Source organism: Trachurus japonicus, chromosome 11 (assembly GCF_045865225.1).
Source record: "Trachurus japonicus isolate A0001 chromosome 11, Traja_1.0".
NCBI lineage: Eukaryota > Metazoa > Chordata > Actinopteri > Carangiformes > Carangidae > Trachurus > Trachurus japonicus.
In genome coordinates, this window is record NC_140917.1 from 3,549,661 (window position 1) to 3,566,989 (window position 17,329).

At 38.8% G+C, this 17,329-nt stretch overlaps 2 protein-coding genes across 2 annotated transcripts in view; both read right to left on the reverse strand.

The window, feature by feature from the left end:
• LOC146977901 (flotillin-1) overlaps window positions 1-17,329 on the reverse strand; it is a 364,493-nt gene that overhangs the window by 252,607 nt on the left and 94,557 nt on the right. The window lies entirely within an intron of this gene.
• LOC146977904 (uncharacterized) overlaps window positions 15,126-17,329 on the reverse strand; it is a 34,275-nt gene continuing 32,071 nt past the window's right edge. Inside the window, exon 10 of the mRNA XM_085790531.1 lies at window positions 15,126-15,656. Coding sequence (XP_085646657.1) covers window positions 15,126-15,656 — 531 coding nt within the window. The remainder of the gene's footprint in view (window positions 15,657-17,329) is intronic.

The window sequence follows — 17,329 nt, forward strand, 5'->3', positions numbered from 1 at the left end:
TTGTCTTCTCTTCTGTCCTTATATGTTTTGTGTTTCATCTGGGCTATATTGTAAATGAGGTTACTCCAATATATCTCCGAGTTTAAATAAAGGTTATGAAATGAAATGAAATGAAATATAATCAGTGGTGTAGTCTATGTTATATCCTACTCACTACAACAAAACTATCCAACTATAGTCTATGTGTGACACCGGTTTACCCACTACAACAAGTTAGACTACACCACTGTGTATATAATATATGCATTTATTATGTATTAATGTGCAATAACCTAACAAAAACCATAATAATAGTTTTTAAAAAAAGAAAACATAATGTCTCGTACGCCGTGGGGCCGACCGTACGTACGTAACCTGCGTACGTCAGCTGCTGCGTGCACAGACCGACCGACCATCATGGGACCGGGACACAAAGACTTTTTTTTTTACATAAACTCCTCATTTGACGTGAACAGAAGTCGGATTAAAGTCGGTAATTTAGGCTACCGGACGGGTATCGAGCCGGTACCTTGCTGCAGCTACCGACCGTGTGTGTGCGTGTGCATGTGCATGTGTGTGTATGTGTGTGTAATAGAGAGTGACAGAACTTCCTGGTTCGGTCTCTCTGGGTCAGTTTAGTTTAATCGGAGCTGACGTGAGTTCGACTCCCGGTAAAACGCATATACACGCACACGCACGCACACACCGTCCGCCGGTTAACATCCTGCACGGTTAAAGCTCCTCTCCTCCTCCTCCTCCTCTTCCTCCGGTTCTTACCGAGCTCTCCGTTGTTCTCCGGTCGTCGGTGCCGCCGCTTCGCCTCCGTCTCTCTCTCTCTCCGTCTCTTCTCTTCTCTTCTCCTCCCAGGAGGAAGTTCCTTTGAAATTTGGCGCGCCAGACCCGGGGCTTCCTCGCGCTGGAGGCTACGTCACGTCCTGCCCCGCCCCTGATTGGCTGGCGGCCAGGGCGCCTTTCGCACAAGGCGGAAGTAGAAGGAGAAGGAGGAAGAGGAAGAGGAAGAGGAAGGAGGGGGAGTACCAAAATAAAAGTCTTTAATTCAACTTCCTTACCAAAATAAAGTAAAAAGAAAGAAAGAAAGAAAGAAAGAAAGAAAGAAAGAAAGAAAGAAAGAAAGAAAGAAAGAAAGAAAGAAAGAAAGATAGATAGATAGATAGATAGATAGATAGATAGATAGATAGATAGATAGATAGATAGATAGATAGATAGATAGATAGATAGATAGATAGGAGGGGGAGTACCAAAATAAAAGTCTTTAATTCAACTGCCTTACCAAGATAGATAGATAGATAGATAGATAGATAGATAGATAGATAGATAGATAGATAGATAGATAGATAGATAGATAGATAGATAGATAGATAGATAGATAGATAGATAGATAGGAGGGGGAGTACCAAAATAAAAGTCTTTAATTCAACTGCCTTACCAAGATAGATAGATAGATAGATAGATAGATAGATAGATAGATAGATAGATAGATAGATAGATAGATAGATAGATAGATAGATAGATAGATAGGAGGGGGAGTACCAAAATAAAAGTCTTTAATTCAACTTCCTTACCAAAATAGATAGATAGATAGATAGATAGATAGATAGATAGATAGATAGATAGATAGATAGATAGATAGATAGATAGATAGATAGATAGATAGATAGATAGATAGATAGATAGATAGATAGATAGATAGATAGACAGACATGTTATTTCATCTTTTCCACATGTTTATATCTCAAATTATGTCATATACAGAGAGAAAATTATATTAATTTTCTAATTATAATATTATTGTGATTGTTTATTTGACTTCTTTAACACTTATTCATATTTTTTTTGGTATATAAATGTAATTTTTTTCTGTTTTGCTCATAATCTCATTATTTAAATGATAGCACCAGTTTGTAATAAATAATGAATAAGAAACAATGAATAGTATCAATATCAACACATATAATAATAACAACAGCAACATAAACATTAACTAAACTAAATTCAACAAGTTAAGATTGAAAGATTTTTGTTTTGTTGGTCATATTTCTCTCACCTAAAATAAATATTACAGCTATAAATTAGATCAAAAATAAATAAAAGCAATGGCTGTAGAGCATGAGTGTCATGCAAAGTGTACTGACATGTACTTTTATAAAAAAAAATATTGTGGGCTACTTTTTTGAAAATGTATATATACTTTTGAATGGTTTCAGACACTGAACCATACACAGAACAAAGTTTTTAAGTGTCTTCAATGACAGAGTTAGATATGTTTTTTAACTCCATTCACTTTGGTTTTGTTATACCGGTAGATAGATAGATAGATAGATAGATAGATAGATAGATAGATAGATAGATAGATAGATAGATAGATAGATAGATAGATAGATAGATAGATAGATAGATAGATAGATAGATAGATAGATAGATAGATAGATAGGAGGGGGAGTACCAAAATAAAAGTCTTTAATTCAACTTCCTTACCAAAATAGATAGATAGATAGATAGATAGATAGATAGATAGATAGATAGATAGATAGATAGATAGATAGATAGATAGATAGATAGATAGATAGATAGATAGATAGATAGATAGATAGATAGACAGACATGTTATTTCATCTTTTCCACATGTTTATATCTCAAATTATGTCATATACAGAGAGAAAATTATATTAATTTTCTAATTATAATATTATTGTGATTGTTTATTTGACTTCTTTAACACTTATTCATATTTTTTTTGGTATATAAATGTAATTTTTTTCTGTTTTGCTCATAATCTCATTATTTAAATGATAGCACCAGTTTGTAATAAATAATGAATAAGAAACAATGAATAGTATCAATATCAACACATATAATAATAACAACAGCAACATAAACATTAACTAAACTAAATTCAACAAGTTAAGATTGAAAGATTTTTGTTTTGTTGGTCATATTTCTCTCACCTAAAATAAATATTACAGCTATAAATTAGATCAAAAATAAATAAAAGCAATGGCTGTAGAGCATGAGTGTCATGCAAAGTGTACTGACATGTACTTTTATAAAAAAAAATATTGTGGGCTACTTTTTTGAAAATGTATATAATATATACTTTTGAATGGTTTCAGACACTGAACCATGCACAGAACTATGTTTTTAAGTGTCTTCAATGACAGAGTTAGATATGTTTTTTTAAATCCATTCACTTTGGTTTTGTTATACCGGTAGATAGATAGATAGATAGATAGATAGATAGATAGATAGATAGATAGATAGATAGATAGATAGATAGATAGATAGATAGATAGATAGATAGATAGATAGATAGATAGATAGATAGATAGATAGATAGATAGATAGATAGATAGATAGATAGATAGATAGACTTTATTAATCCCAATCTGGGAAATTACAGTGCAGCAGCAGCATTACACAGACACGCACATTTTCTTCTTGCACTAAAATCAACGCTGCCAATTTGTTTTTGTATATAATTTTGTACGTCACATTTTATTTTATTTGCTATTGCTATTTTATTATGTATAGTTTGTTCTTATTTTACTATTTTATTTAGTTTATATTCTTATTCTTTATATTCTTATACTATATGTTGTTATCGTCACTTGTGTGTAACTGTGTGTAGAAAAATAAGGTGCGTAGTGACTGTAAGTTATGACCAGAGTTTTTCAGCTGTTATTATACATCTGAAAAACTCTTATGTTTATTATTAGTTGTTATTTAGAGAGTGGAGCCACACATTGATAATAATCCTCTGAGTATACTCTGGTTTATTTGCTGCTGTTGTTTTACCCCTATACAGACAAAAACCCTCCTCCTCCTCCTCCTCCTCTTCCTCCCCCCTCTTCCCCCTCACTAGAACCCGCCAACCGCCATCTTATCCCCTAAAGTGGATGTTATGTAAGAGAGTAAGTGGGTCTGTGGAGACGGCAGCAGCAGCAGCAGCAGCAGCGCCCACTCAGTCTGAGGAGGGGGAGTCAGTCCACACTGTAAAACTATTTCTCTCAGATCATTGTATAATGTTGAATAGCCAGGATGCGTTCAGGGTCCACCAGTTTATCCATAACTGAAGTCAGTTTTTGAATGAACGAGTGTTTATTTCGATCACAGCATCAAAATTTCAACAAAACAAATTCAACAAATACTATATAGCTGGTCGAAAAGGGTTGCGGCTGAAGCAAAGCTTATAGCTGCCGCACCCTCGTTTTTCATTTCATTATAAAAAACCATAAGCAGTCTGATCGGAATGGCGCATATACACATACACACATACACCTACACACGTCCCCCACCGAGCATCCTATATCCACAAACCTTCACAACTCAAAAACAAAACAGGTCTAAATTTCCTAGGTTACATTACACATCCCATATCAATCCTATACGCTAAAAAACAGTCCGAATCAAACAAACAAGAAAACTTCATGTTTGTTGCAAAATTAAGTTAATTCCCTTTGTTGCTCTCAACATTTTCACTTCTGTACTTTTCAAAAATATTATTTTTAAACATTGTTTTTAAATGGGCAACATTTTTACTATCTTTAATATCTTCTGGTAAGCTATTCCAAAGTTTCACTCCACAAACAGATATGCCCATACTTTTCAACGTGGTACGAGCAAAAGGTTGCTTTAACTTCCCTCTCCCTCTTAGGTTGTTCCCTCCCTCTCTTTCCCCAAACATTTTTTGAATTTTTCCTGGAAGTAGATTGTGCTTTGCTTTATACAAAAATTGTGCAGTTTTGCAGTCCACTAGATCTCTAAATTTCAATGCTCTTGATTTTAAAAACAATACATTGGTATGTTCATGGTACCCCACATTATGCACTATTCTTATTGCACGCTTCTGCATGACACATATCGTGTGTAAGGTGCTTTTATATGTGTTACCCCAAACTTCGGCACAATAGGTCAGATAAGGAAGAACAAGAGTACAGTACAGTTTTTTGTTTGGATGAAATAAATAAACAGTCTGATCCGCTCTCTGTTGAAAATTCATTTAATTGTATTTATTATTCATTCATTACAGAAAAAGAGAGAAGCTTTTACAAAAGTCTGTGCAGGATGCCAAAAGGTATAGAAATAACCACTGATTTATGTATTTATTCTTCAGGCAAACAACGGGGTGGAAGAAGTGGCTCGTCCATGAAACCGACAGTGAAGTTTATTGTAACAGTCAATAATTATTATTACACATGATCGATCGTCCACAAACGGAAAGAAAATCAGAGTTTCTCTATAAAAAAAAACACCTTTCACCTTTGTTTCCTTCCTCCAACCTGAGAACAACACTGGTCTCTGTGTTGCGTTCACTGACAGTCAGACACCGAGAACTCCACTAAATCAACAATAAATACGATTTTTGGTGTTCATTACATATTATTACGTATACTTTTGATTTATTTATGGTAGATTTGTTGTTTTTCTAACTTCCTCTGCTGCAAGGACCAGTGTGTGTGTGAGAAAGATCAATAAAGTTTTATTGAAAAGCACCAGGAAGCTGTTCAAATCGCACACACTTTCAACAAATCAACATGTCCTGTTTGTTTTGTGTGTTGTTGTTGGTTGGAGGAAGGTTTTTATTGTCCGGCTGATATAAATAAAGTTTATTCAAATGAACAAAAAACAAAAAAACAAAAGCTCAGCTGAGCATCAGAGCAGAAGTTCTTATTCATGTTTTTCCATCGAGGTTGAGGTGACGTTGGAGATTATTCTGACTCTTCGACCACGGATGGTGTTGAGGAGTTTGTGTCGTTAGTTAAGAGGAGAGTTTTTTTTTTTTTTTTTTTATGAAACTTGAGTGAAAAACAAATCACACTACTCACACAAAATGTTTTAGGGATATTCGACTTTGAGATGAAATATCAGACTGCACCTATAAAATGCACTATAACCCTGTACAGGTGAACTCAATCTGACCTTCTCTAGACCTTTGAATGCACCATATGTCCAACTGTTCAGGGTTTCAGTCCTTATAACAGTCCATGCTGGTCTCTAACAAGGTGATAAACCGCAAATCTCTCTGTGTCTCTGTCTCACTTTGGTAATTCAATAAGTTACAGATGATTCAAATAGTTGCACTAAAGTATCTGCTTGTGTTAAACCATCTGAACAGTTGGAGGAGACTTCAGCAGCTTCTGTGCTGTGTTCCTCTGTTCAATCCAAACTTTATTTACATTAAATATGGTTTAGATTTTTAGATCAAATCATCTTTTTTCTTTTTAGCTGAGGAGGAATAATGTAGGATGACAAGACACATGGTTATTATGAGGACTGGGACTGAATACAGTGATGGTCTTGTATTGTTTTGGTCTCGGTCTCAGGTTAGGTTGTCTTGACTTTTGTTGTGGTATAACTACCCACCACTGTTGTTTTTGATTCAATACATTGTTGGAGATGAAGAAATGAACATCCCATATTTCTATTTAAATGATCTACTTTCATTATGTAATATCACTTTACCATCAACATTTTTCATTTTCCATCAATTTCACCCCAAAGTCGAACATCTCTAACTTTTTGTGAGTAGTGTACGACAAAACCTCTGTAATCATTTATCAAAAACATTATTATAAATATATATATATATTTAAAAAAAAAAAAAAAAAGTAAATAAAACCTCTGAATTGGACGAGTTAACAGTGTAAAATGTGATGTAACACTGACAGTGACAACACTTCACCTGCCTGAGTCATGAGCTGAAACCAACAACAGCGTGGAGCTCGGCCTCGGCCCATCCTGACGCCTGGTAGCTACTGGGATTTTTAATAGAAACTGTAAATTTACACATTTAACAGATGGAGATGAGATGAGATGTGATATTTAAAAAACAAAACATAGAATCTGAATTTTAACGTTTCTATTTAAGACACCAGATTAATGGGAGTCCATAATTAGAGTATAATTACATACAATTAGCTGCTTTTGATTGATTTTATAGCAAAATACAAAAGTTGTCATGTCACAAAGGTGTCATTGATAAAAAAAATTGCATGTTTTTCTAAACTATGTTCATTATTTTTCACTGGAACAAACTCTGATGTAAACGACACATAACTTTTCTTATTTCTCTTTGCAGAAAACCTGCAGGAAATAAAATAAAAAGCACTTTTCATGAGTGGCAGCAAAAAAAAAATCACCAGCGTTTTTCCTGTAACGATCACCTTCTGCAGGTGACAGGGGATATTTATGGGAAATTAAAAAAAACAAACCCAGAGCTCAGAGATCAGGATGGACCGGTGGAAGTCAACCGGCCCCGGGGGAGGGAGGGAGGGAGGGGACTGTACAGAAAAAGTGCAATTCATATTATTATTATTATTATTATTATTATTATTACTATCATTATGAGCTATCAGCATCACGCCTGCTGTCCCACAAGCAATCTACAGGTGGGCATGCTGCAGGGACAGGTACACTAACTCTTAGGTATAGACCGGGACAGCAGGTAGAAGGGCTATAATACCAGAGGAGGAAGGAAGGAAGGACAAATACGAAGCACGTCAGTAGCAAGAAGAGTCATTTCAGTGCTAAATGTGATGCTACAAAAAGGGTTCATGATGAGCATGATGAAACGTTCCCGAGCATGTTCATTCATTCATTCATTCATTTATTCATTCACAGGAAGTGTTTGATTTTTTTTTTTTTTTTTTTTGTCGATTTACTTTGCATATGACGTAAACACATTGATTTGATTATGAAAATTCAGGTTAACTCTAGATTAATACTGACTTCATCTTTTTTTTTTTTTACTCGTTGTATAAAAACATTCTTAGGTGGTGGTGGGGTTGTGTTATCATGGTGTGTGTGTGTGTGTGTGACTACAAAACATATTTTCAAGCAGACATACAGTAAGTAATGCAGTAATTCCCTCTACGGAGCAGGAGAGAAATCCATCTGGTTTGTACTGTTAAACACACACAAAAAAGTCCCATTGAAACCCATTGATCTCACTTCCATTAAAGCATAATATATTTATTTTATCTTATCTGGGTGTCAATCTTAACTTTTGTCTTTTGGAATTGATCGTATTTACTTCTCGCCACCAGATGGTGTCATATTTGGTATATGAAGAAAAATACATGTGACTTCCCATAGTTGACGCTGTCTGTTTCATTCAATCTGTCATTCAAAGGGTTAAAATCTTTAAAAATTAGTGATTATTTCATGTTTACAATTAGGACGGATGTTGGTTTAAAGATTAAGCCTAAAAAATGTGGTAGAATAATATCAATTTATCATATTTTTATAGTGACCTTATAAATTAGCGGTATGAGTGTGAGTATTTGATAAATAATAATAACGCACAAAAATCTGTATTCTGTATTGAATTACTGACATATCCCAGGCTGTAATAATCCAAAACCAAAAAAAACATCTACTTTGCATGTAGTTTATTGAAAATAATTCATTTTTCCATCTAAAATTGTGACAAAAACCTGGCATTCAATGGGTTAAAGTCGTTAAAAGATTAATTCGTATTTGATATCAAGATGTAGGTGAAAATAAAAGAGCTATAGAAAATAATATTAATATAGGCTATAATATTTTTTAAAGCTTGCTGTTAAAAAGCACCTTTTTTGTGTTTAGCGGTATGAGTGTGAACGTTATAGTGAAACTTCCTCTGATATGTTGCATTCAGGGTGAATTGGGAAAATTGCAATGCTTCAGACTTTGTTTCATGCTTTTTTTTTTCTCTTCTCCACTTTATCTTTTGAAAGTGAGAGCGAACATCGTATTAAATCTGCCCACACATGGATCAGCTGCTCCCGCTCCGAGAGGCTTTGTGAATTAAAGTCTGTGATGTGTAATGAGACACAAAAAAAAAGCCCAAAAACATCAGGCCGAGGTTTTTGAACGACAGAAAAAGTGAAATCCTTTCATGAGTCTTACATCAGCCGCGTTTCTATTATTCCCACAGACGCCGGGTTAAAACCCAGAGGAGGAGGCCGATCGCCCTCACAGCAGGTTTCACAGGCTGACGTCCCACCCACAGAGACGCGATGAGTTCAAGGACCCTCTGAAATAAAATAAAAAAAGTTGTAGGCCTATTTCTCAGAACTTGTGAACTCTTTTATCTGAATTAATCTGTTGCCGTGGTTTCTGAGCAGCTCTGACTGTGTCGTTGTGAAATGTTGAATCAACCAACTACACTGTGATATGGAGATTATTACAGTGAGGCATTATGGGTAATTCGCAGCCAGGTTCCTGCAGAGAAGAACTCATCAGTAGGCTACGAGAAGCTTTTCTGCTTTGATAGCTCTGTTTTAATGAGCTGCAGTCAACTCTACGTGTTATTATGGGATGTAAATGCCATAAATAGTGTCTCTGCAGCCATTTTGTAATCAGTCTTTAATGTAATGATGTAGACATTTAACCAGTTTAACCGCAAAAAGAAACAAATTTAACTTGAAAGGAAATGATAACATTCTGGATTTGAAGCTACATTTTCATAAACGGGACAGAAATTCATCGTCTTGGAAACTCTATCAAACACATTTAGAGCAAATGTTAGCAGGGATGTTTTTGTGCTAAGCTAACGTCAACATTAGCCTAAACACACACAAGCTATAGCCTACACTCTACTGGAGTTTATTTAATGCTATAACACTATAGCGACTTATGCTTAAACTCATGTGATTTGACCCTCACTGGTTGCCGTTGCTTTTTCACCACAACAAACAACTTTTAATTCCTACTTTTTATACTTACAGTATCATTCAGTTTCTTATGACAGGATGTAAGTAGCTAGCCTATGTGTGTAGGAGAGTGAATGCCAGGGCTGACGTCAAAACCCGGAAGTTTAGCGTTGCACTATTCATGCTGTTTCCCAGAAAAGAAAGTGAATGGGATTTTTGCATTGTGTTTTGGATTATGTCAGAAAATGATACTTACAAGTTTAATTCAGTGAGATAATCTTCACATAACCGTATCTGAAGCTTAATGCGACAGCCAGAGGTAAAAAGCTAGCATTAGCCTCTAACGGACTACTACATGGTCACATGACTGACGCCACCACCACTAAACTTTCCCCCGATTTCGGCCGCTTTATTTTAAAAACATTGTCTAATAATGGGGAAATGGGACTGTTTTTACTTGTTGAAGAGCCATAAATAACATCAAATAACCTCCATAAGAACACTCTGGCCTGTTGGGGGGTGATGACATCGTATTGAGCAACTTGTTAGCATCCGCCAACTTGTTAGCATCCGCCTTTTTTACCTTTTTTTTAAAGTCAAAGCTTCAACATTAACCAGTAGGGTATTTACTGACGTGTTTTATGTCCTAGAACAAAGCCTGAAACTAACTTAAGCTAACTTAAGACCTAATTTTAAGTATTTTACCAAAATCCCATTCAGAAAACGTATTGACTTTTAGACGAGGGAACCTAAAGTGTTAATTTAAGCGCTAAGGGAGTTCAGGGTTTACTGGCGACTGTATTGGTACCTGTTAGTTGTAAACATAAACACCGAGGTGTCAGAGAGCGCCCCCCTGAGGAGACGACAGGTACGACGCCCGCGCGGCCCGAGGTAAAACTCTGATGAAAGGATCTCACACAATGTAAACATGACGTCTCTTTTACGTTTCTACGTGGTTAAAGGATCGATGCAGCGTTTTTGGATAAGTATAAAATCTTGCATAAGCCTTGCAGTAAGAAACATATTTATATATATTTTTTCACACTATTCACATGCAGGTCACATATTCTGAATATTTACACCAGTGGAAAACCAGGATGAGTCAAGAGAGCGGACTGAGACTGAGATAATCATGTGCTGTGTCAGATTCCTCTCTCCACCCTGTAGATGTTAGTAATGTTTCAGTGCTATAATCATTAATATTGCTTTATATATCATATTTAATTGACGGTATTATTGTCACTAGCCCGTCTGTCGAACCTATACGCCACAGACCTGGGCTCGTGTTCACAAAACATCTTAAGGCTGAAAGTCGCTCCTGAGAAACTCAAAATAAAAATGAATCAGTCACAACTTTACGTCTTTTCATTTTCCTGACGAAGACACTTAGTGCTAAATGTGACACCTACCTACGTACTTTATTATTATTGTTTTATATTTGTTCAGACATTTTGGTCGCACCTTCCAGAATAATCTAAAACCTTCTTCACTTTAAATCTTTAATAACGTCACATTTTACCTCCAGATGTTTAATACTTTATTTGTTGTTAAGGGTTTTTATTTAATCTGAATGTTTTTGTGGCGTTCGTTATTAATATAAACTGATATAAACTTTGTGAGCGATGCAACAACGTCTCCTAGAAACAGAAACAAACCAATCAACAAGCAGATTGACGCTGTGGCCACGATCTCCGCATGATTCATGAATCTTAATGGAGAATGAATAATCTTTATTATTCAGATGGATTTTGGAGAATGCACTACTATTATTAACAGCACTTCATCTGTTATTACTTAATTTGTATCAGTTTATTTCTCAGTGTTTTTTAATATATATTATGTATGTTATTCCTGCAGGATGTTGCATATTTCATCAGTCTTTCATTAACTAATCACTGAGTTCAATATAAACCTATTGCACTGTCAGTTTTCACTTCCGTAGTAAAAGTCGGTCTCGGCAGGAGTTTGTAGTAAGATGCTTTGTGAACACAGTCCTGATGTTTTCACCACACACACACAGTCTGGTGTAGAGAAACCTTGACTGTCGGCCTCTGGTTTTTATTTCTATAAATTCGATCAAGTCCCTGCATGAGCAGAAGCGCTGCCCTATAAAACAGCCAAAGGAAATCAAATAACAATCAATAATTCAATGGCCTGTGTAGTAGGGCAGGCAGGCGAGTCGTTCCTGAATAAGAAGCTGTAATAAGTCATTTATTTTTTATTTTTTGCAGGTCTTGTATTTACAGTAGCTGCTACTTCTTTTTGTTTTTTGTTTTTTTACCCATTTTAGTCCATTTTTTTTTCTTGTTTCAAAATTTGTTAAAATTTGTGCTTTTCTTTTTCCAGACAGTGAACACACGCAAACATACAGGTGTGTGTGTGTCCATCTGTCTGGTTGGTTAGCCCCGCCCCCTCACCCCTATATATATACGTATATATACAGTATATGTATGTATGTATGTATATATATATATATATATATAAGAGGTGCAGGTTTGTGGGTGTGTCCGACTTGTCATCAGGTTGACATCAATTCAGTTACGGCGTGAGGTAGCCGACGACAGCAGTGACAACTAAATGGGATCCTTGGGAGCCTCGTTTATGATGGAAACCACTCAGGTTTGGTTTTATGGGATGTCAGTGGGTGCAAGCATGTATAGTGACTGATGTTGCCATGGTTACTGCTCTTCTTCCCCTCCAAAAAAAAGGTGCAGGAAGTGTGCAGAAGAGGAGGAAGAGGAGGAGGAGGAGGAGGAGGAAGGACATGTTGGTGGGGGTTTAGCCTTTTCTGCAGCAGAGTGAGAGGTCTCGCTCTCGTTCTGTGGAACATCTTTGGTGTGAACTCACTTCCTGTGACCTGCATTAACCCTCAGTCAGGCTTCATCCACCCGGCGAAGAGAAGAAGGAGCTAATTAGTGGAGAAGAGGAGGATTGTGGGAACTGGATCTAAACGCCTCCTCGCTTCACGTCTGAAAATGTGTTTTTATTGTTAACGAGCTGCTGCTGACTACATTTATGTCTCTGTTCTTTTAGAGCAGTGGTTTCCCAACCTGATGTACAAATCATAAATATAGAACTACATTTTATCACTTAATTTTTACGTCCTATTTAACTTTTTATTGTCTCTAACTTTCTAGTTGTAGATTTTAATAAATACGTATTTCCAGTTCTGATTCTGTTTAAAGGGATAGTTCAACATTTCGGCAAATTGGCCCATTGCCATAATCCCTATAGTCATAGCAGTAGGTTCGTTACCTTTAATTGTCGGTGCAAGATGTTTTTAGAACGGCGGAGCAGAGCCGTGAGCTGCTCAGAGCTACGCTACGGAGGCTTATATTATGGGATTTCTTGGTTTCCCTCATCAAACTCAGAGTAAATACAGTAAATACAGAGACTGTTGTTGAAAAACTGTCCCTGAAGGCAACACGCATCAGTGGTTTTGCATGAATTTCCCTCTAAAACAACTCTGTGTGGTAACGTTGTGTTATTATCTCATAGCGTGGTGAATGTGCAGGTCACAACTTGTCCACCAGAGCGTTGTGGAGTTGTTGGATTGTGTATTTGATGAGTTTGATGAGGGAAACCAATTAAGAAATCCCATAATGAGCCTCCGTAGCGTAGCGTAGCGGCTCCATAAGAAGCGTCACCTGGTTGTAAACACACATCCTGCCTGTGTTACCTACACACACACACACACACGCACTCGTTCACCTGTCATAATCACGTATTGTGTGTCGTTGGTTCGGTGGCTGCTTCTTCTATTTTTCACTTGCTTCATTTTGGCAGCTCGACATTCAGAGAAGAGGAAGAGGAGGAGGAGGAGGTTTGGTGAGATGAAGATGAAGGAGTCTTTAAATCATGCAAGTCATTAACCCTCTCCCCTCCTTCCCTCTCTGTCGTCGTCGGAGACCGAGGATCCAGTCACACTGAGGACGAGACAGGAAGTGCTGCACACACACACGCAAAAACTAGAACGGATGAGACTCGTTTCTCCGGTCGGGTGTTGTTTCTTCAAGGTGTGTGTGTCTGTGTGTGTCTGTGTGTGTCTGTGTGTGTGTGTGTTTTGTGTTATTGTCAATGTGTCAGATTCGACCAACGAGTTACAAGAGAAAGAAACGGATGTGAAAACTCGAACACGGCTTCGTTTGGAGTTTTGCAGGTTTTTCAGATGGAGGAAGCGGATGAAGAAGAGGAGGAGGAGGAGGCTGTGTGTGTGTGTGTGTGTGTGTCTGCATGTGTGTGTCTGCATGTGTGTAGGTGTGCGTGTTGTAGTTTCTATTGTTGTGTCCTCTGCCTTTTCTTTCATCGACCTCTCTACGGGAACGAAGGTCGTTCGTTTGATATCTCACTTCGGTGTTTTCCTAAAAGTGCTGAGAGTGTTTCACCTCTTTCATCATCATCATCGCCGTCGTCATGGTATCTTGTAGTTTCCGCATGCAGCCGTCGGCTCCACTAAGGTTTTTCTACATTGATAATGTTTCATTTAAATGCATGCATTTCTCCGTACGCACAGAATTGCATTGTTTTTCATTTCAATCAAAGTTTCCAAGATTTTTTTGTTTTTTGTTTTTTCAGTAACTTTTTGCATCTCGTCTCATTCTTCGGTGCATAGTGCAATCAGCTCTGCTTTGTGTAGATGTGTTGTATGTTGTATTTTTCTGTCTGTGTGGTGGTTGTGTTGTAGTTCCAGGTGAGGAGGTGACGGAGGAGCGGGAGGAGACGAGGCTCTCAGAACGGGTCCATGCCTATGTTCCCACAGCCTTATGTTCCCACTGGACTCTCTCTACCTATCTGGCCTGTCTAGCCTCTACAATGCAAAAACTCAAAATCTTACCAAGAATATTTGACTTATTTTTAGTCAAAATGTTATTTCTATTCAAAACAAATCTCATTCTACTTAAAATAAGACTCATCACATTAAAAGTAGCTTGTTTTTAGACACTTTTTACTTCTTTCAAGGATATTTTCACTTGAAATAAGTAGAAAAATCTGATAGTGGAGCAAGTTTTTCTTCCTTATAACAAGCACAAAAAACTTGCTTTCATTGGCAGATTTTTCTACTTATTTTAAGTGAAAATTTGTTTAAAACAAGTGAAAATGATCTAAAAACAAGTTCATTTTTAGGTGACGAGTCTTATTTTAAGTGGAAAGAGATTAGTTTTGACTAGAAATGAGACATTTTGACAAGAAATAAGACATATTCTTGGTAAGATTTTGAGTTTTTGCAGTGTACCGGGTCTTTTTACTAAACTTAACCAACTCTTTTCTTCATTGCCTAAACCCAACCAATGGTGGGACCAAAGGGCTGTGGGAACATAGGGCCTCATTTTTTCAGTGACAACAAAAGTTAGAAATGTGGGAACATAGGGCTGTGGGAACATAGGGCTGTGGGAACATAGGGCTGTGGGAACATAGGAATGACCCCCTCAGAACAAGATGGAGGAGGAGGAGGAGAGACGAGCGAAATAAAAAAATCCTTCCTGCTGTTTCCTCTCAGGTGCTCGAAGCCGCCGACTCCTCTTTCTGCTGCTGCTCGCCTTCTCCGCCCTCGGCTCCTCCTCCTGCTCCTCCTCCTCCTCCTCCTGCTCCTCCCTCGGTCTGGGCCGGATCGGACCCGGAGGATGCGGTGGCGGCGGCAGGGCTGCTGTTGCCCCTGGAGACGGCGCCCGGCGACGCGGCGAGGGAGCGAGGGTTGGACGCGGGGCTCGGGCTCATGGCCGAGTCGGGGGTTCGACTGGCGCTGAAATCGGGGACGACGGTGCTGACGCTGACCTCGAGGCTGTCGGAGTTAACGGCGCCGTCATCACCGGTCTTCGTTGTTGCCGTGGGAGACGCCGTTGTCGTTGCCGTGGGAGACGCGGCGTCGAGGAGGGGCTTGTGGGAGGCGTAGGTCATCACGGCCTCGGTGTCGCTGTCCAGGGGGAGACCGACGGAGGAGGTGAACTCCACCCCGGAGTCGCTCATCTCCAGGAAGTTATCTGACGACAGAGTCTGGTAACGGCCCGGTTTAGACACCTCCAAGCCCTGAGGAGGAGCAGGAGGAGGAGGAGAGAGGAGGAGGAGGAGAGAGTAGGAGGAGGAGGAGGAGGAGGAGGAGGAGAGAAGGAGGAAGAGGAGGAAAGAGGAGGAGGAGGAGAGAGGAGGAGGAAGAGGAGAGGGAGGAGAGAGAAGGAGGAGAGGGAGGAGGAGGAGAGAGAAGGAGGAGGACAGAGAAGGAGGAGGAGGAAGGAGGAGGAGGAGGAGGAGAGAGGAAGATGAAGTGAGGAAAGAAAAGGAAACACCAAAAAAGATGGAAGACAAAGATGGGGAGAGCACAAAAAGGAGGTGTGGGTGGAAACAAAGGAAACAGAGAGGGGAGTGGATTCCCCAACAGAGAGGAGGAGGAAGAGGAGGAGGAGGAGGAGGAGAGAGGGAGAAAAGGAGGGAAGAGGGGGAGGAAAGAGGAAGAGAAATGGTAAAAAATCGAGGTCAGTGAAAAAGCAACATGAATAATTAAAGCTTCATGTTTCCAGGTCCATATTTATAGATTCACCTTCCACCACCAACGCTGCTGCTACGACAACAAGACTCAAAGATCCACAGCAGAAAACCGGTCAGTGAAGGCATCACAGCACAGTTAAAATGTAGGTTAGATAGAAAACCCACAGGCTGCAGCTTCTTTTACCCATTAAAGATCAAACCACGTTTCATTATTTACAACAGAGGAGAAGAAACATGATGAGGTCACAGCAGGTTAGCAGTTAGCACATAGCTTCTACTGCTAACTGCTGTTTAACGGTGTTCAGAAATGGCCGTTTGTCCGGTTTGTCGCGCCTCCTTCCACGAGTTTACACGAGTTTCCGCACGAGTTTACACGAGCAAGGAAAACAAATTTGATTGGGCGTTATTGAGCGGACGGGATATCCAATGTTTGGGGCGGGACCGAGCTCGGTAGGCGAGTGTGTTTAGCTAACGTAGCTAACTGTTAGGTAGTAGGCTAGGCTAGCTACGTTATAGCTTGCTAACTAAGCTAGCTAGGCTAAGTGATAGACCGTCTTTAAACCCCATTTTGGCCCCTTTCCCCAACTCAAAAACTCACAAAATTTTGCACACGTGTCTGGATGGCCCAAAATGTTCCTATTTTGGGAGCGTTGTACATGGGCGGGGCCAAATGGCGAAATAGAGCCACGCGGCGGAAGTAGCCTACCACCTTCCTGTCGCAGTTTTCACACTCCCCTCGAAAGGAAAGAAACTAAACAACAACTGGAACCACCTGATATTTTGATCTCCGAGTTGAAAATGGCAACTTCTGATGAAGGTGACGATGATGTAAAAATATTCAAAGATAAGTTTTACGCCATTTGCAATCCAAGAAGGACGTTCTTCTGGCTTCTTTGCCGACCGGCTACGGCAAAAGTTTTATCTATCAAGCTCAACCCATCGTCTTCAGTGAGCTAGCGAGGCTAACGCCAAACAACAAAACATGGCATGAAAATGCAATTATTTTGGTCGCCCCCTTGGTCGCTATCATAGATATACTGACTAGATGCCACGTTCCCAGGCAACTCTATTGAGTGGAATACGTCAACGCGGCCACCATCTTGGTCAGGCGGGAAGCCGTCTACTTACTGCACTAGTCAACAGAGACAGACGTCTATCAACCATTAAAATCGCCATAACTCACCGAATATTCAACCGATTTTCAAGCCGTTTGGTTT